Here is a 21,919-nt window from a genome sequence, read left to right on the forward strand (position 1 = left end):
TCATTTACTTATGACACTTACCGCCTACAGACAAAATGTTTCACTCCATATAACTGATACACAGATGGCGACAAACTCCCCATCCGGAATAATTTGTAAATACGAGTAAACAAATGCACACAGTAGAAACGTAGTAGATAAGAAGCCATGAATTTACTTGAAAAAAGAACACGTGAAAGAAATATTGCAATTACTGCTTACCGAGGTTACGAAATGAAATTTACACGCATTTTGAATTAAGGTCAGAGGTAGTACCAACCCAAGGAAAAAAAATATGCCCGTGAGCGGAAATTATAATTTTTTATTTCAAATTTTAACGGTGTAAATATAATGTTGGTACTTCGTAAGGTGAAAGACGAATATACAAAGACTCATAAACATAAAGAGATATTAATTATGATTTTTAATATAAGAAAAATGTGCGGGCAATTTTTGCCCTTGCTTGTTGGTTGTAGGGCTAATGAATGCTTCTTGGTTCTAGGGCTAATGAAGATAGTATGTGAACTGCAGCCGAGTTTTATCAATATAAGGAAATATCTTTCCTGAAGAAAATAATAATTGATATCTCGCTAGAACGGATATATTGAGCTTAGAAAAAGAAAATGTTTTCCAAAAACAAGGTATTTATTTGACTTATCAAGCTACCTTGGTAACATCCAGCTAAATAAAAGTAAAAAAAATCCTCAAGGAAATTCTTTTCTGTTGAATAAATGGTGTCTCAATATATATACATTACTCAAAATATACATCTTAGTATATACATCTTACTAAAAATATAAAACTTACTAAATTATACATCTTATTAAATACGTACATGTTACTTTAAAAAATACATCTTAGTTAAAAAATAGGTTTTCTTTAAAAAGTAAAACTCACTTAAAATATACTTCGAAAATATACAAGTTGTTTAAAAATCTAGCAACCGAGTGCTCAGCTGAAACACATCAGTATGAGTAGCGCGGCCTGCGGCCGGGTAAGACGGCGACGTCGAGGAAGTCCCCCGGGCAGAAGTTGGCCTGCGCCAGCGTCTTGCCGTCGTCCAGACCGGCGACGCCGCAGCACACGACGCCCACCTCCTTCATCGCGTAGCTGCCCGGCTCGGATTCCGGCCTCTTGTCAGGGAAGACGCGCGCGAACACCAGGTGTGTGCCGTCGCTCGCCACGTCCGGCATCAGCCGGGCCAGGCATCTGTCGCACGCAACACCCCACACACACACACGTCATTATGGACTAACTAACGGATGTCAAACGCGAACCTTAATGTCCATTTTAGAAAATGAGGGTAGCCCAACGAGCAGCGGAACGATTTGTGCTGGTCGGAAAAAGAAGAGTCATCAAATGTAGAAATTTGTGGTAAGTTTCTATGGGACCAAACTGCTGAGTTCATCGGTCCCTAGGCATACACACTAAGTAACCTAACTTAAACTAACTTACGCTAAGGACAACACACACACACATTCCCGAGGGAGGACTCGAGCCTCCGACGGTGGGAGCCACGCGAACCGTGGCAAGGCGCCCCAAGACCGGGCGGCAACCCCGCGTGGCGAAGGGTCAGGAAAACAAACAAGCGGATAAGAGAGGATATGAAGAGAAGGTGTGTCAGGGAGGCAGTTATAATGTAGGTAGACTGGCCGTGTAGTGAAACAAAATTATGAGCTACGGATGAGGGATATTCTCCAAAAGGTTCCTCGTGATAAGAAATGACAGAATGGATGGGACTCCAGCTCCAGGAATAGATCAGCTGGCGCACATACCTTATCAAGATTACCCAGACACCCCTCTGTAATGCGGGATCTGCCAGTAGGTGTCAGGAGAGGGGGTCTGCCAGTGTTAAAGGACGCTGGGAGTATTCTGTTGTCAGTAATAAATGGTTCAAATTGCTCCAAGCACTATGGGACTTAACATCTGAGGTCATCAGTCTCCTGGACTTAGAACTACTTAAAGCTAACTAACGTAAGGACATCACACACATCAAAGCCCGAGGTTGGATTGCAACCCGCAACTGTAGCAGCAGCGCGGTTCCGGACTGAAGCGCCTAGAACCGTTGTCAGTAAAGAAGTAGTAATAGCATAATTGGTTCGTCAGGAGAGCTCAGTGACCTCAAAACGCGGACAAGTCATTTGATGTCAGTTGGGTAACAAATTCACCAGATATGTTCCCGCCCTTCTAAAGCTGCCCAAATTACCTGTTGATGATGTGACTCTGATGTGGAAACGCGAAGGGACAACATCTGAACTAAGATCAGGCAGAGCTCATGTACTGACGGACAGAAACCATCAAACAATGCGAAAGTTGGTTGCAAAAAATCGCATGAAAGCAGTTGACGGAATCACATTTGAGTCAGAAGACCTATCAGGAGTCCAGATAGCACAATGATGGTGCATATAGCGTTAAAAAGAATGAGATACATAGCTCCTCAAAAGCCACACGTTTCTATAGCCAGTGACAACCAGCGACACAACGTGATGTGAAGAGAAAGGCCACTGGAAGAAGAATGATTGAAAATGAGTGATTTGCAGTGAGGAATCGCGGTGCAGCCTGTGTCAATCCGATGGAAAGGTTTGGGCTTGGCGAGTGGCTGCAGACATTACATCTCATCATGTGTAGTGCCACCAGACAAATACAAGGGAGCTGGTGGTAAGATATGGAAGTATTTTTCTTGGCCAGCCGGGGTGGCCGACCGGTTCTAGACGCTATAGTCTGGAACCGCGCTACCGCTACGGTCGCAGGTTCGAATCCTGCCTCGGGCATGGATGTGAGTGATGTCCTTAGGTTAGTTGATTTAAGTAGTTCTAAGTTATAGGGGACTGATGAGCACAGATGTTAAGTCCCATAGTGCTCAGAGCCATTTGAACCATTTGTTTTTCTTGGTCAGCATATGGTCCCCTTATTACCCTTAAGAAAACGCTAAACGAAGAAGGCTATGATCACATTTTACATCCTTGTGCACTGTGTACAGTAGAGTAACAGTTGGGCGACGATGTTTATTTGTATCAGTGTGACAATGCACCCCATCATGAAGCAACATTCCTCAAATGGCCTGGCCTGTGGTAGAGTCCTGACCTCAAACCAACGGACCACTTTTCGGACGAATTAGAATGTGTACTTCGCTGCAGGAGTCACATCCATAAAATGTCTGGGAGTATGGACAATATAAGGAGCGATTTCTTGTGGATGAAAGACCTAAAACAAATCTTGTTAATGGCAGATCACAGAGCCGTAAAAGAGAATCCTCCTGAACTGTAATCCACTCGTAAAGCAGATAGCTTACAAAACCACCGCTCGATCGATGGTTTAATGTTTCAATTCAGTCTGGATAAGAAGCAAACAGGATTGGCCGTAGGAAACAGAGAAAACCAACCAGTTTCGTCATAGGATCGGCTAGTGAGCGGGGAGAGCGCCGCGGAGATGCTCATCCGACACCAGTGGCAGGCGGTACAGGAGAGGCGTTGTTCATCACGATGTGATTTATTGTCAGTATCCTGCAGCAGTACATTCCTACATACCTGTATATCTCTCTGAAACACCAAGATGGTAAAATTCGAGAGATTCGAATTCACATGGAACCTTATCAGTTATCGTCTTTCCCCATGTCATCAGTAGGAAAGGGCAGAATGCACAGCAGTACATGAAATACTCTGCGCCACACACCATATGTCGGCCCGCAGAATGTAGATGTAGATGAAGACTGATTGATGGTATTCAAAGAAGACCGGTCATGACGAGGAAGATAAGACACGCGAAATTACGCATCAGTACGTGAAGATGATGATGACGTAGGATGTAGGAATCTTAGTGTGTGAAGTTGCCTACGGACTGCCACAGGACCGTGCCAGCAGAGAATCCGATGACACTGACGTTGATGACGTTGACCCTATCTCACAACTAAAACGAAGCTCTGTCCGAACAGTCCTTGAAGGATCAACAGTACCAACCGATCGCCGTGTCGTCCTCAGCCCACAGGCGTCACAGAATACGGATATGGAGGGACATGTGGTCAGCAAACAGCCGCTACTTTATCGTCTAGTAGCTCCTCAATTGGCCACGCTTGCCGACAGCGCTCGGCAGACCGGATGGTCACCCATCCAAGTGTTAGCCAAGTCAGACAGCGCCTAACTTCGGTGATCTGACGGGAACTAGTGTGACCACTGTGACAAGGTCGTTGGCTCTATCTCACAACTGAATGAAGAAAATATATTAATCGTGCTATGTTATAGCAGTAACTGAGGAATTTAACGCAAAATCCCCGTCACCCTCGCCTTGATCCGCTCATCCCAGAAAAGGCTCGAAGGACTGTTACACATGTGCTAAGACAATCGTCTATGTCAGTCTGTATCCTTAGATGAGATTTTGATTCAGCTGTCAGCAGAGTATAATGTTAGTGGAGACAAGTGGTTTTTAGCGCAGAGTAATCATACATTTTTTGAAACTCGCTTTGTCGGTAGATGACAGAGGTATGCTGTAAATCAACTTACACCATGAGCTGAGACTTCAGCAGGACCAGACGATAATAATTGGTCCATGTTAAAATTAAAGACCTCGAAAATATGAAATCAACTGCATCGCAAAGTGACCAAGAAAAAAGTACAGTCGAATTGTCGGAATAGATGAAGCAAACTTCGTGTTACATCATGTTTGAGGTTAGTAACACTTACTTCACCACGGGATTTTTACAGGCAGGCGATGGCTGTATTTTGCAGTAAGAAACATTGAGCCAGGCCTGGTTACAGCCTATGTGTTACAGGCAATGTGTGGAAACTACTGTTGACCAAATAATGTAGTATTTTTCCCCACTAGGCACTTCGTTTTTGAGGTGGCTAATTGCCCACTTTAAATTAACAATATTGCTAGAGACAGTTTTAGAACATAAAGACTAATGATAGCTTAAGTGCTGATCAACAACCTTATTAGATGATGGTGATTTAAAGCGATTTAACTACAAGGTAATCAGTTCCTCTTTCCCTCGAAGTCTTTGAATAGATGGTGCAAATCAGTTATCGAAATGATAATCTTACTAGTCTTGATTAACATCTGTCGTGTTCAGCTTTTACGCATGTGGTTAGAAAGGAGAAGCAATACGTCTAGTAGTAATGGTGTAGGTTGTAAGATGCACTTGGTAGGAGAGAGGGGTGAAGGGAAGGGGCTGCCATCGTGTAAGCGGTCGCTCTTCGGTGCTGTGTGTTATCTACAGTGGGAGGCGTTCCCCTTCATGCTCGAACCCCGCTCCCCACCCCACCCCACTGACATCAATACATAAATTACACAGAGGGCAAATTACTAGATATCAGGGTCAACAAACACGCCTCTTATGCCGAAGTTTTTTCTTAGTCATTAAGAAATACATCCTTTGGTAAGAACTGAATTACAAAAATAAACGTTTTCAAATAAAATTCACGAATATCATTTATCTGTTCGCTGTACAGAAATACCTTTGGCAGTATAAAAAAATGGTTCAAATTGCTCTGAGCACTAAGGGACTTAACTTCTGAGGTCATCAGTCCCCTAGAACTTAGAACTACTTAAACCTAACTAAGCTAAAGACATCACACACATCCATGCCCGAGGCAAGATTCGAACCTGCGACGGTAGCAGTCGCGCGGTTCCAGACTGTAGCGCCTAGAACCGCTCAGCCACTCCGGCCGGCGGCAGTATATTTACATCAATCTTAACGAACAGTCAGTTACTGGTAACGCCTAAAAAATAAGAATGAATGATAACAATGGAGGGGCCTACATCAATTAAGAATGGCGGGACCAACGATAAAGCCGTATTTGTGGTACGTAGGGATACCTCCCACTGAACGAAAGGGTTATGCAAAACAATCATGGAAGACTAAGTACTCTAGACAATTTGTAATAAGTGCTTTAATATAGTGCTGCCGGTGGCATTTTATGTTATGTTGTCTTACTAAAGATAATTCAAACCTTTCTGGATACTCCAAAAACCCGTATAATATTGACGATACTAATTACGTTCAAAATAAGTGTGACTTCAAAATGAAATCTCCTAACAGAATATCACTGCTGTCAGACTACATGAACACCAATGAAACCTTTACGAAATTACATAAAATACGCAGTAGAGCATGCGACGAGCAATGCCCGTACAATAACTTTCTGGTTCCAACAATTTCTTGGTGTGCACTAATACAGCAGATTACCTAATTTTGCTGCTCAGCTGAATTATTCCTCGCGTTATTTTACGTCGATGGTCTGGTCAGAGAATGCTGTCTTTATGGAGAAGACCTCCACGATACATAGGTCCAGAAAGCTATGCGATTCGAAAAGATTTTGATCCATGAGACAATGAACATGGCGATGGTATATCTCGCAGTTTTAAGATAATAACACAACGGTGGGACTGAAATTTCGTAAAATTATATTTTCCGAATTTATCCCTGATTAAAAAGAAAAAGCATCTGAATTCATTGAGAGGATGTTATGATCCGTAGTGAACATTTGATCTTATCTTTGTGAATTTTATAGTATAGACGTTGTGTTTCTGCATGTTATGGTCAAATTAATGTTCAACAGGTTTTAGTACAGAGATCCAGCTGAGCTGAACAGTTTCAGGAGACTGATAGACAATAATTTGACAAGATGGTGCAGTGATAGTGTATCTAGTGGACAAACAGACGTTATTAGAGAAATCTTGTGGAAGTTTATGACTGTATGTCAGTCCACACATGAGCTCGGCAAATATACCGTTGCATCCCAAGTTTTATCACTGAAATAACTTTCAGTGCTATAGATTGTATTTCATTTTATCCTTCAAATATATGCTTCGATCTGACATGTGCCTTTGTCCGTTAATTACTTTTGGATCACCCCAGTTCTCAGATCCCCTGAAGATAGACGTTGACTGTGGATATTGTATCACAGACACAGTCCCTTTGACTGTTCAGAGAAGTCACAAAACCTGCTCAAATATGTCAACAATCACGCATTAGACGGACGGGGCCCGACAGTCGATCAGTTCCAGTCATCCCACCAGGAAGCAGGTACACGGCTCGTATTGTCTGTAGTTCAAGCATGCCTAGACGGTCAATATCACGGATCGATCGCGTCCGCATTGTTACTTTGTGTCAGGAAGGGCTCTCAACAAGGGAAGTGTCCAGGCGTCTCGGAATGAACCAAAGCGATGGTGTTCGGACACGGAGGAGATACAGAGAGACAGGAATTGTTGATGACATGCCTCGCTCAGGCCACCCAAGGGCTACTACTGCGGTGGATGACCGCTACCTACGGATTATGGCTCGGAGGAACCCTGACAGCAACGCCACCATGTGTAATAATGTTTTTCGTGCAGCCACAGGACGTCGTGTTATGACTCAAACTGTGCGCAATAGGCTGGATGATGCGCAACATCACTCCCGACGTCCATAGCGAGGTCCATCTTTGAAACCACGACACAATGCAGTGCGGTACCGATGGGCCCAACAACATGCTGAATGGACCGCTCAGGATTGGCATCACGATCTCTTCACCGATGAGTGTCGCATATGCCTTCAACCATACAATCGTCGGAGACGTGTTTGGAGGTTACCCGGTCAGGCTCAACGCCTTAGATACACTGTTCAGCGAGTGTAGCAAGGTGGAGGTTCCCTTCTGTTTTGGGGGGCATTATGTGGGGCCGACGTACGCCGCTTGTGGTCATGGAAGGCGCCGTAATGGCTATGCGATTCATGAATGCCATCCTCCAACCGATAGTGCAACCACATCGGCAGCACATTGGCGGGGCACTCGTCTTCATGGACGACAATTCGCGCCCCCATCGTGCACATCCTGTGAATGACTTCTTCAGGATAAAGACATCGCTCGACTAGAGTGGCCGGCATGTTCTCCAGACATGATCCCTATCGAACATACCTGGGACTGATTGAAAGCGGCTGTTTATGGACGACGTGACCCACCAACCACTGTGATGGATCTACGCCGAATCGTCGTTGAGGAGTGGGACAATTTGGACCAACAGTGCCTTGATGAACTTGTGGATAGTATGCCACGAAGAATACAAGCACGCATCAATGCAAGAAGACGTGCTGCTGGGTATTAAAGGTACCGATGTGTACTGCAATTTGGACCACCACCTCTGAAGCTCTCGATGTATGGTGGTACAACATGCAATGTGTGGTTTTCATGATCCATAAAAAGGGCGAAAATGATGTTTACATTGATCTCTGTTCCAATTTTCTGCATAGGATCCGAAACTCTCGGAACCGAGGTGATGCAAACCTTTTTTTGATGTGTGTCTAATTTGTTTCTTCTCAGTGATTTAGTAGTTTCTGTCCGGGAATGTTGAGTTGCTGCGAGTTTCCCGATTGCTGCACATGGTAATGTTCATCTGTCCCTTCATTGCAGTTGACATTCCGATAGATATTTAAAGATTAAAATCATCCACCTCCGTTACTTTACTTTTTACAAATGTAATACTATTCTTTACTTCGCTCACATTATTCCCATTTTCAGTGCAACTTTTGTTTGATTTTAAGTGGAATCTCATGAAGTGAAGTAGGTAATGTTAGAACATCGGTGACTGGCAATGAACACCCTTAAATGCACAACATAAATTAAATTTTTATGCAGATTACTAAACTTGTAAAACACAATAGAGGCACGGTTCCCAACATGAATGAGAGGGTCTCGAAAAGGTTACAGATAATATAGTAGTGATTAAGTATTTCAAAGGAAGCAGAAAGCTTCCAACACGAATAATGAACATTTGCTAATGGTGTTATAAAACAATGAAGTAAAATCAATACCTAACACGTTTTTGATCGATGCCACATACAATTTTGCAATGGCGAAGGAAGGAAAAAATCTTTAAATCGACAAGCTTCACATTAGGTGAACAATGTCTGGACCCAAAAATTAACTTGCCACAGCGTGAGTGAGCAATAGCTTGGTTTATACCAACATACGACAGGTTTGAACCTCACAACAGCCCGTTATCAAGCGCTAACTTGTCGCGGTGAAAAACAACAAAATGAACAAACGACTCATAGCTGGAGCTGTCGTGTTTTATCAGATTTTGAGTAGTATCTGGTTTTAATAGTCTATACATTAAGTTTATTTTTAGCTTTTCCGAAGTTCATTAGAGAACATTATTCGTAAAACACCTAAATTGTCCATCAATTATTTAAGTGTTTCCGATTGTTTTTAATAATGAAGAAATGTGCACAACGCACAAGGAATATCACAAAAATACAGAAGAGCAGGAAAATCGTGTTGGAATGTGACAATGCACATTTACACTTAAACCACCACAAACTCTCTAAATCTTAGTTATGGTGACACACTGACCCTTAGCGCAATCACAAGTCTATCTTCGTTGCTAACACGTTTAATGCGACTCATCGAGACTTGTTAACCCATTACGGGTGATAGGTTCTGCGATTTTTAATTCTGTGTTGAATCCTTCGTTGTCGTCGTGCGCTTTAAATTTAACTAGCTTTAAGAATAAAACTGAAATCTGAGAAAAAAACATTGTTTTAAACAGAAAAATTTCCATCGACTGATTTGCTGCATATTACATACAAATAACATGAAATGTATGAAGGTGTGGGAGGAGGGAGTTACTATCAAATAACTTGTACGCAAACGTTTTGCGGGTACGTACTGCCTGGAATGTCGAGGTAAGATGGAGATGACGCTCTGCAGCGCGTCTTGTTTGACATGTGCCTCAATGAATGAGGCGGTTAGCGCCAGACCAATGTAGCCAACATCAGGGAAAAAATTTCATATCGTCGTTCGTTTTCTGCGTTTCGTAACCCATCACGACCCCAGTGGAATTAAAGCGTATTCGGGAGGGATTTTCTTACAATAAAATCTAATATTTGCATAAATGTCACATCATTCATAACTATAATACAAAACTAGGTTAGCGCCCGTTGCCTCCCTCGCGTAGACTGTATGGACTGCAGGGGTTTTTTTGTTTTCGTTTTTATTTAATCCAATTGTATGTTGTTCACATATTTCAACATCTCCTAAGCTCTTCACGCTAATTAATGCCATATAAGCATGGTCTTTTCCGAATGTACTTCTGACCAAAAAGCGATTCCGATATCTGGAGTCCAAAGTTTTTGTTAATCATGCCTTTCGGGTTCTTGTGTAGATACTTCTATAGCATCCTTCATCCCCTAACAAATTTCCCCTAGCAAATGTTTCTTTGTATCGAACCAAGAAGTGAAATGTTAATTTTCATAATTTAATTTTAAGATTTTTTTGATGTAAAGAAATATTTTATTAAAAGTTTTCATCCCCTATTGGACTTCATTAGGGGTTGAATTTCCAGAAACACCAAAACAGGTATTTTTTAATTTCTAACCGAGAAGTCAAATATCAAATGGCAAAGAAGTAGCCTTAAAAATCCTTTAGTAGCTCCTCAGTAACTATTCATTAAAAAGAAAACTTTCATGTACTATTTTATTCAGCGGCTGTAGCATTGTTATATCAAGTCCCATGTAAATGTTTAAAAAAATCTCTTAATAACAATCTTTTTTATAAAAATTAACTTTTGATAATCATTCATCTCAATTTAAAGAACTTACTAATTTCTTCAATCCATGGTCATCCCGATTATTGTAAAGAAAAATCAGTTGTTTCTTTTTATACATGACAAATCTATCGGCCAGCATTGCACAGGGCTGTGCCAGACAAATTTCTTATAGGAGCAGATATATACGCGTTATCCGGCGACCTTATTGAGGTAAGAATTTTCAATTTATTCAGAAAGATCTTTCAGGGCCATGACGCAGCGCTGCTGACGTCCAAAATTCACCAGTTTAAATTCACAGTCAATTATTGAAAGGTTATAAGTGAGCCACAATTTTTTTTATTGACAAATTAGTCACATTATATTATTGATAGGTTACGCAATTTATTTATTGGGAGGTTAGGATAAATGTCAATGTTATAGTTATATTTTTTACTGTTGGGAGGCTGGAACCGCGTGACCTCTACGGTCGCAGGTTCGAATCCTGCCTCGGGCATGGATGTGTGTGATGTCCTTAGGTTAGTTAGGTTTAAGTAGATCTAAGTTCTAGGGGACTGATGACCACAGCAGTTAAGTCCCATAGTGCTCAGATCCATTTGAACCATTTGAACTGTTGGGAGGTTTCGGCACTTTCTGTTGGGAGGTTACACTAAATGTGAATACTATTCATATTATTTTTTGTGAGGAAGTTACACGGCTGATTTCCAAAAATGTTGAAACACGTACTATTCATTTTCTGGCAGAGAAATCCAATACCAGTTTTCGTAGTTCTGTGAAACACGTATTTTTTTCATCTCTAACTGAGAAGCCAAACAGCAATTTTCAAAGACTTAGCTTTAAAAATGGTTTGCAATGAAATATTTTCATGAAACGCTTGACGCTCTACTTTCCCCCCTTAGGAATGAATTTCCAAGAGCAGTGACAAGCGTGTGTTTTATATCTAATGGGGAAGTCAAATACAAATTTTCATAGCTTTAGCTTTAAAAATGCTTGCACAGTGAACTACGTCCATAGAAACTTTCAGCCTCCCGTTTAACCACCATAGGGGTTGAATTTTCAAAAACATTGAAACATGTATATTTTTTATTTCTAACTGAGAAGACAAATTTAAGTTTTTACAACTTCAGCTTTAAAAATGCTTTCATAATAAAATATTTTGACAAAAAACGTCATCCCCTATTTCATGCTCCTTAGCAGTTCAGTTTCCAAAAACAGAATCATGTACCTTTTATTTGTAACTGAGAAGTCAAATAGTACTGTTCATGGATATAGCTTTAAAATACTTTAGTAGTTCTTTAATAATGATGTATTTAAAAATACTTCTACCCTCAATCCCGGGTTCGATTCCCGGTGGGGTCAGGGATTTTCTCTGCCTCGTGATGACTGGGTGTTGTGTGATGTCCTTAGGTTAGTTAGGTTTAAGTAGTTCTAAGTTCTAGGGGACTGATGACCATAGCTGTTAAGTCCCATAGTGCTCAGAGCCATTTGAACCATTTTTCTACCCCCAAAGAATTAAATTACCAAAAATGTGAAAGACATATTTCCAAGACGCCAATACAAATTTCGTAGGACTGGCTTCAAAATTCCATTAATAGCGACATTTTTCAAAAAAAACCTTGATCACCTATTTCACCCCCTTACGGTTGGAATTTCGAAAAATCTATTCCTAAACGACGCCTACAGTATAAGATCCACACCTTCTCCAAATTTCAAGTTTCTATCCGTAGCGGTTTGGGGTGGGCGATGATCGGTGAGGCAGTCTGTCTATCAAGGCATAGCCTTTATATACAGAGATTGCCGGTTCTGCAGCGGGACTACGAAGTTATCAGCTGGAAACATTTTTCAGACATACAGCTCTAGTTTACATGTAACAGGCAGATTTGCCCCAAGAAATTCTTCGAATCTCAAGTTAAAATCTATAGCCATATTTCTCTGCTTGAGGTACAGTACATTGCTTGACTACAATGAAGGAAAAGTCTACAAGTATATTTATACACTGAAGTGTATTGATAAGAAATGTTTTTACAAAATGACTATTTCAGTAACGAAATTGGGCATTTGTATTTTCGGTTACTTAGTTATTAATTGCGTATCACAGTAGCCACTTGAATTACTTGTAATAGAAACATAAGCGTCCACCAAAATCATGGTACTGGTGACAGCCTGATCGGTAACGTAACCAGAGCTTCAACATAGGTTTGGAAGGTGAGAACTTTGTTGTGAGATGGTGAATGTAACGAAACTGAATGCAAAATGAACGTTATCGTAAATTACCAGTTGGTACAGAACCGGGAAGCCATCGTTCGCGCCATATTTAAAGAAAGTTTCTTTATAAAAAGTAAAACTTTAAAGAAAATTTAGAAAGGTTTAATTAGGTAGTCAAATCTCTGACAAGTATTTTGTTGCTTACTGTGCGTATAATGCAGTGAGTGGGGAGTGAGACGGCATACGTCCTACGTAACTCTTACCAGAAATAGTGCTATCGACGTTGAGAGGAAGAAAGAACGTAATGCATATTGCTTTGCCACCCTCACTGAAAACTTCTAGTTCTAAATATCAGGCGTGGAATGACACAGTGGCATTGACGCTGCACAAAACCTATAGGTTGTATTACAAAATCCTTTTGACCTGAACGCTGCATTTATCAGTGGGAGAGAGTGTTGTACTTGGAGGGAAGTGTACCTAGGAACAAATATTGTTTCCTGGTCGGTGTTTCTATTGGTGACCTGTTTTAGAATCGCATTAAGGAACGCGCAGCAGAGACCGGCATAAACATGCTTCCGACGTTTTTTTTAAATTTTTTCATGCTGTTGTGAGACATGAGGTTGTGTTTTGTTCTGCGTTTGTAAATATTACGAGTTCTACGTATGTAATAACTGCATAGTATATCAAAGATAGAAGTGTACTTGCGGCGTCGATGGCTTTTTTGTCGCGTGCTGCTGTTGGTAACTGTTCGCAGAGTGAATGACTGGAAGTGAACACGACGAATCATGAATCGGAAACCAATGAGAGAATATCGATCTGTAAATTTCGTGATCTGTACTGTATCAAATTACAATGGCGATAAGGAATATATTGTGCGGAATTTTGTCATATAAAAGAGTATTCTACAAAATTTGCACTGTACTCTTCGCTTTCCGCGACTTCGGAAACAGGGGAATGTCGAAAATACCTAACAAAACAGCAAGTACACTTATATCACTTTAAATCTATTTTTTTCGGGAGAACGACGCCTCAAACCCACATACAGCCATCCTGATTTAGGTTTACCGTGATATCCCTAAATCGCTCCAGACAAATACCGGGACGGTTCCTTTGATAGGGTGTGGACGATTCCCTTCCCCATCCTTGCCGAAATTTGAGCTTGTGCTCCGTCTCTGATAACCTCGATGTCGACGGGACTTACCCTTAAAATCTATTTTGAGGATATTGTAGTTTCTTTATTGTTGCATATTTTTAAGATTAGTTACATAATGTGTGGATGGTTGAGCCATACTTAACCATCCCTGCTCAAAATTTTACCTGAAACGTAAGGTATTTTTTACCGAGGAACACGCGATATTTGCAAGTTAACTGAATTTGTTTAATGTCTAACAATTTTCTCTCTGTCGAAAAGTGGGATCTGTATTACTGTCGACAGCTTCTATTTCAAAAAGTAATTTGTAATCGTTTTTGTAGAGCTTCTGCTTAATTTGATTTCACGTATCGATTATTGGTGTATAGCGAAGTAATAATGTAACACACTGACTATTAAATTTGAATAGAATATTTGCTCCTAGGTGCAAGACTATGTTTCATCTTGGAAATTTTCAAAATCTACTAAAAAGTACGTTAAATTTACATTACAAGCCTGGTAAGAGGTAAAATCTAAAAAGCGTAGCACGGCACGATAACCGCCCCTACGCTGTTCGTGAGCTTTCCGGTGAAGAGTTAAAGTTCTTCTTATTATATTAAAACTTCGATTTATTACTGATAAGTACATCTATTTGGAACTACGTATCGCTGTCTCCATTTTAGCTGTATACTTCAAGAGTATTTTCCAATACTAGCTACGATATCTGTAAGATACATACTGTTATTCTTTCGTACTTCGTATCTATGGCTCCACTACAGCTGCTGAACTACTTTCTACGATACCTGATTCGTTGCGGTTCGAACAAATGTTTCTCTTATTTATGAGTAATTGATCATAACAGTTTTAATTTGAACTGTTTTTTCCGATGTAGTAAGTTCTCGGGAAAAATTCTAGTGTCCAATTCCATTCGTCTGCTTTGATCAATGACGTCATAGCAAAGGCAAGGAATTATGCTACAGAGAGACAATCTTTGAATGCAGTAGATTATATTCATAAACAATCAAATGAAGCTGAAAGGGTACAGTACCGCCCAACATTGAAAATAGGTACAACTTACTTCATTATTTTTGTCAGAACAATACATTTTTTTTTGTAAAATAACTCAATTTCAATTAATACAGCGAAGCCGGATACCAGTGTGGAAAAGAATGACAATTTATTTATTTAATTGATCATATGTGCACTCCCACAAAATAAATCCCTACATCCAGTTTGGTGAGATCTGTGAAATGAATGAATGTATGGTCGTCTGCTAACCGCAGATAGTGAATGTGAATATATGATCATCTTTGAGACGATCCTTTGGCCACCTTTGGTGGCACCAAAGAGATGAAACTTACCGGAGCTTTGAGCGCCTGAAATGTGGCTGACCAATACGGTAGCATGGTCTTCCCCCACCTCGACAGAGGTGTGACAGGACCTAGAGAACGGCCATGTTTCAGTACTCTGCCGCTGGATCTTGTGCTGTTAAGACCTGTTTTAGTTGTGCTCCGTAATGACGAAAGAGTGGAGACATGGTATGCATGTGGAATATTTAAGAGTAGTTTGAAATATTAATTTCTCTATTTCAGGAACTTTTGTGGGGAGAATTAAATGTCAGGCAGGTAATATTAATGGGATTGTAGTAATCTTCGGAAGTGACCAACGGTCACAATGAAACCACGTGTAGCAATAAGTTGAAATACTTCCGTGTGCTTAAGTTAAGCTGAATTACTAGCGTGTGTACAATAAGTTGAAATATTTAAGAAATAGCGTGTGTACCATAAGTTGAAATATTTAAGAAATGGCGTGTGCAGGACTTGAAATTAGAGATGAGTACTTCCACGTGGTGAGTACTGTGTGAGTCTCAAACTGTGTATGAAACAAAAGCTAAAGAGAAGTACTCGTCCATGGTATCAGTTGAGGACTCGCGTGTGTGATGAATACGTTCTTAATATTACTTTGCGTGACATAATTCCGTGTGACGCTAGATTCAAACTCTGAGAGAGAAGCAAGGTGAGTCGGCCGTCTATCCAGCAACGCCACTTGGCTTGCATTGTACAGGAAGACGTGCATATATCTCCAGAGTTCATAGTAGGAAAGTGGAATTATGAAGTGGGGCAGTGTCGTGTGAAACTGGGATAAATACTAATTGAAGTGGGAAAGCTGAAAGTGATAATGTTGTGACTATTTAGTGATTTGTATTTCTTATTGCAGTGTGATGTATGTCATGTAATTTGGGTATGTGTGGTTTGCATGGGAGAGTAGCAAGGTAGTTTCAAAAGATTAGTGGGTTATGCTTGTTCCTTCTGTATCGCTCGATCTGGAGGAAAGTTTCGTGATGATGATTGTGAGAGTCGAAGTGTGAGATATAATAAAAGATCCACCATCCTATCCAGAAGGTGCACTGTAGCGTTAAATAATTACGAGACCATAATATAGAGATTCACCAATGTAAAGCCATGCCCACTGGGCGGAATTTCTCATGTGTAATTGTTGTAGGTTATAGAATTTGTGTGCTTAGGTTATAGAATTTATCGGAATAAATAAGATAGTGAAAAGAAAAAGATTGGTGGACTTTTCCTTCGAATTGTATGTTGTCATGATGTCCCGAATTTATAATGTGTGCGCCATTCATATTCAGTGCGGTGGCCACGTGTTGATAAAAGCCGTTAAATAAAAGACAAAAAGAAAATGTGGTATTGCCAGTGCGTAGTGAACAGTTAGAGTTCTGTAAATCACTGATAGTCAGATGCGTGTTTCCGTTGCGTATTAATCATATAGGAGGATAACTTGTAACTTAAGTGTGAGTACTAGGGTTCATGTTACTCGATAAATAAGAATGAATCCACTCGCTTGGCAGACCACTCATCTTGCAGGCCTGACTGCTTGATGCCACAGTGTGAGCAAGGCATGTGGGTGCTTCTCAAAGCATACGATAAAATTACAGTCACAATTCACGCGATTATTTATTTAACCACGAACTATACCGAAATGATGATATTATATATATATATATATATATATATATATATATATATATATATGTGTGTGTGTGTGTGTGTGTGAGTGTGTGTGTGTGTGTGTGTGTTAAATAGATATAAATTGTAATTTATGCGAGTAAGAAAAGTATAGAGAATCTTTAATTCTACTGCAGTATAACGCACAGTGAAGTCGTAATATTATAAAATAGTGTTGATTTACGATAATAATTATTGAATCTAACGAGACTACTGGGGGAAAGTGGGGGTTATTGGCGGGTAGAAACTGAAATGCAACACAATAATGGGAAAATGAAGTAAATAATAACGTATATGGAACAGATGTATGAAATGTGAAAAAACCGACACAGAAATCCTGAATAAGCCCGTACACAGATAACGAAAATTCACAAAAAGTAACAAATATTGGAATAGGTAACTGTAATTGTCCTATATACATTGATTCTAGTTAACGATCTCGGATAAATTCTGATGCCCGATTCCACTTGTCGGTTTTGACCAATGACGTCATACGTAAGGCAAAGATGCTGCATATCGGAAATCTATGAAGGGAATGAATCATACTCGTAAACAATCGAATATAGCATGTGAAAAATAATATTCACATTTAACGCGATTATTATTTACGCACGAATTATGTGTAAACGAGTTGAAGATAACCGTAATAAACAAGAACAGGAGTGTAAAAAATTTGTGTCTAATTAGTTTCATTATCATAATTTATGCAAGTGGAGGGGCACAGAGCACCATAAACTGTGTTACAGTATAGCGCTTGGTAAAATCGTCTTATTGCGAAATTACCTTAATTCTATTATTGGTTATTCATTCAAATGGGAGAAGCGCAGGGAAGTTTTGGGCGGAGAGAAATTAAATTAGAACAGAACAGCGGGAAAAATGAAGCGAATTATAACAAATACGAATTACTAACATAAAATATGGAGGAACGAACACAGTAAATCCTAAACAAGGCAGGAACTCAAGTAACGGTAATCCATTTAAAATTAGCAAATATTGGAATCAGTAACTAGAGTTCACCTATAGAAGAGGCCATTTCTAGTTACCGATTCCAATATTGCTAACTTTACTGTAGAAGTTCAGAGAGGAGCTACGAGTGCAGAAATTGTATTATATTTAACACAGAATCTGGAAAAACGATATACTTAATGAAATAGCGAATAGGTGGAATCGGTAACTAAAATTGACCTATATTAGTAGGTTATCGATTCAGATGTTTGTATCTGTTTTGCGGTAAATCGGATCACAATTACGAGCAGAATAATCTTATTACATTTGAGACACCTGCTAGAAAAAATCGATTCATTTACGAAGCATCAAACAGAATGAACTATCGAATAGTTGGAATCTGTAACTGGAATTGACCTATGTCAGAGGTGAATTCTAGTTATCGATTCTAATGCTTGTAGCTGTTTCGCGGTAATTCTGAGAGCAACTACGAGCGGAAAACTGTAATTACATTTGAGATAACTGCTGGAAAAATAAAGATGCAATTAATGAACTTTGGAATAGTCGGAATCGGCAACTAGAATTAATCTTATAGGTCAATTCTAGTTACCGATTCCAATATTACTAACTTTTTCGCAAAACTTCAGAGAGCAATTACGAATGCAGATATTGTATTATATTTTCCACACGCACTGCAAAAAGGATGTAAGTAATAAACCATCGAATACCTGGTATCGTTAAGTCGAAGTAACCTATATAGGAGTCACTTCTATGTACCGATTCCAATATTACTTTTTCGCGGTAGTACAAAGAGCAATTACAAGCGCAAAAATCTTATAACAAATGAGAAACCTGCTTAAAAAACGTTCTTGTTAGTAAACTACAGAATATGACTAGATTTTCGTAAATGAAAATCTTAACAAACATTACTGCACACTCAAAAAATAAAACGCAAAAATGACCAAACCTTTGTACCGCCATCAGGAATGAAAGTAAAATTAAGAGAAATATAGCAAAAACTTCGATAAGGAAAACATAAAAGTACCTACAAAAAAAGAAACTTACCACATATGATCTTCCAAAGGAGTGAATGATGGAGGGTGACAAGAAGAACAAAATAGGAACATAACAAGAAATAATAATGTCAGGAGGTCAAACTATAACGAAATACGCAAAATGCAGAATAACTAATCAAAAATTTAATGAGAAACACAAACTGCGAGGCATGAAAGAGGCACCACCCAAATCAGTTCTTGCCTACCGCCGGTCCTCAACCACACGCAAAATTTTAAAATAATAAAAAAAATGATATCACAAGTCAATCACAAAAACCCACCGGCACAAGACACAGCAATCCCCTCTCCCTCTCCCCAACATTGTAAGCAAAAAACATTAAAATTACAGAAAAACTTCCTCCCCCCCCCCCCAAGAGTAACCAAAAAAGTAGCAAGCCCATAGTAGGCTAAAGTAACAGAAAAAAACGCAGCGTAAATCAAGAAGATAATATCAGATCCACCAACACCTAACTAACACAACGTGGCTTCTATATTTTGTTGACTATTTTCATAATTGCAAGAGATACGCAATAACCTTTAGGAATACTCTTGCTCCAACAGTATTCATTGAAATGGGTTTACCACACTGAAATCCTTCTCTTTCTCCGCCGAAACAGATTTTACAGCTTCCCAATACCCCTCGATAGTATTGGTACAAGACGGGGGTCTTGTGAGCTTTAAATTGAATATTGTGATTCACGACCAAATGATAATAACCCTTTTCACCCAACCCCTTGTTCGAAGCAAACTTATTCGACATGACTACGGAACCTTCTTTAACATATTCTTCTATTAATGATGTCAACACTTACTTAGTATGATTTGGTAAGACCCTAAATACAACATCAGCACAATCCCCTCCAGAAACTACAACTCCTGGCCGGCCGGAGTGGCCGAGCGGTTCTAGGCGCTACAGTCCGGAACTGCACGACCGCTACGATCGCAGGTTCGAATCCTGCCTCGGGCATGGATGTGTGTGATGTCCTTAGGTTAGTTAGGTTTAAGTAGTTCTAAGTTCTAGGGGACTGATGACCACAGCAGTTAAGTCCCATAGTGCTCAGAGCCATTTGAGCCAGCCAACTACAACTCCAAAAACTCGAAGCCCAACAACCTCATGCCCCCTTTCATACCTTCTCTTTCCAAAATGTCACTTTTCTACTTCGACTGTAACCTCTGGCCCCCAACGATCCCCTATACTTTACAAATTCCACGCAAACTTCTCTACAAAATAAAAACCAGTCAACTACAGTGCCACACGAAACCTCTGATTCGTGGATGACAGACTTACGAGAATATTAATACCAAAAATAGTAGGTTAACATGACTATTACTTCTAAATTCAGCCTCGATCTTTCGAACCAGGTCTCCCTGCGGAGAGATCTCCGTATATTATTTTTTCTGCACCGCTATATGTATTCGTCGGAAGTTCGTGATGATGGAAGCTTTGTCAAAACCATATAATTTTCACAAACACTACACTTGCAAATTCTGCAATAATGCCCAATGACTGCAAAAATCTTATAGTTGATTTACGGTCAGTCATTTTCCCAAAGAGAATTTTCTATGTAAACAAAACTCACTCATCTATGATGAAAAGCAATTGCGTGAGAAGTCAAGGTATTACAAATTACTACGACTTTCATACTTCGATAGGCAAACATTCTTCGATACCACCCACATATTCACTAGGTCACTGGTCAAAGCTGCCAGCTAGAATCGCAATTTCCTAGGTATTTTATATTTTTTGCGTGCGCAAATAAATTTAAGGTGCAACAGCACTGAGTGTCAAAGATAGTGTGCCACATAGTGTGGGCGGCTTACTTGGAGAGTTCGTCGAGCGTGGCGTCCATCCAGGAGTAGAGGTGGATCTCTGAAACTGGGGTTTGGCCATCTTGGTAGGAGGCGAGGCTGTGGTGCCGGCCCTCGCTAGGAAAGACTCGGATCAGCATGGGGCACGTCTTCTCGCGGTCGACCCGCGTTTGCTGTTGCCCGTCCGGCGAAGACCACGGGTCGCAAAGCTCCGTGCAACTGGCAGCCATCCTGCTCCCCTCAGACACACAACAGCTGCTCGCTGCTCCCACTCCTTGTACAACCAAACAGCCAAGACAACGCTCGCAGAGTAACGCGACGTCAAAGAGTAAAAGGGAAGGCGCTACTGGTAATAAGAGTTCCATGTGCCAGTTTCAGGACTGATACTGTAAAAAATGGATATCTGCACCTACACTACATCCGTACTCTGCAAACCACTGTGAAGTGCATGGCAGATGGTACTTCCCATTCTGCCACGTATTAGGATTCCCGGGTCTAGCGCAGTAGGGTAGGATAAATTCTAGTGTCCAATACCACCCGTCGGCTTTGACGAATGACGTCATGCGTAAGGCAATGATGCTGCAACGGACAATCTATGAATGGGACGGATTATACTCGTAAACAAACGAATGTAGCATGTCATAAAATAATACATTTAACGCGACTATTATTTACGCGCGAATTTTATTTAAACGAGTTGAAGATGACTGAAATAAATAAGAACACGAGAGCAGTTACGAGTGCATATATTACATAATATAATAGAACAGCGTTGTTTAGAACCCGTTGCCAGCGATGTGGAAGGCATAGTACACCGTTAACAGAGCATATTCTATTATATTTTCCACGGTGTACCGCAAAAACGATCTAAAAAATGAACCATCGAAATATCAGAAACGTGCTTAAAAAATGATCTTGTTAGTCAACTACGGAATACGAGTAGACTTTCAAAAAATGAAAATCTTTACACACATTCCTGCACATGTAAAGAAATAAAAGGAAAAAAAGACCAAACCTTTCAACTGATAACTATACTACACGAAAGTCACACCAGCTGCAGTAGCTCCAAATAACACTCAGTAAAATCGATACACCAGGAGTGACAGTAAAAATAAGACAAGTGTAGCAAAAACATAGAAAAGGAAAACACGAAAGTGGCTGCATAAAAAGAAACTTATCGCATATGAACTTCCAAAGGAGTCAAAGATCGGGGCTGACAAGAACGAAATATGGACATAACAAGAAACAATAATGTTAGAAGG

General features: G+C 40.1%; 1 protein-coding gene across 1 annotated transcript; it reads right to left on the reverse strand.

Annotated features, from left to right (window-relative positions):
* Positions 1–944: 944 nt before the first annotated feature.
* On the reverse strand, positions 945–20,887 carry LOC124553153 (histone deacetylase complex subunit SAP18-like). Its single transcript, XM_047127099.1, has 2 exons — positions 20,670–20,887; positions 945–1,188 (listed from the first exon to the last, which is right to left on the reverse strand). Exons 1-2 carry the CDS (start codon positions 20,885–20,887, stop codon positions 945–947), a joined length of 462 nt encoding a protein of 153 aa, XP_046983055.1.
* Positions 20,888–21,919: the final 1,032 nt, after the last annotated feature.

This window comes from Schistocerca americana, chromosome 1, assembly GCF_021461395.2.
Source record: "Schistocerca americana isolate TAMUIC-IGC-003095 chromosome 1, iqSchAmer2.1, whole genome shotgun sequence".
Taxonomy (NCBI): Eukaryota; Metazoa; Arthropoda; class Insecta; order Orthoptera; family Acrididae; genus Schistocerca; species Schistocerca americana.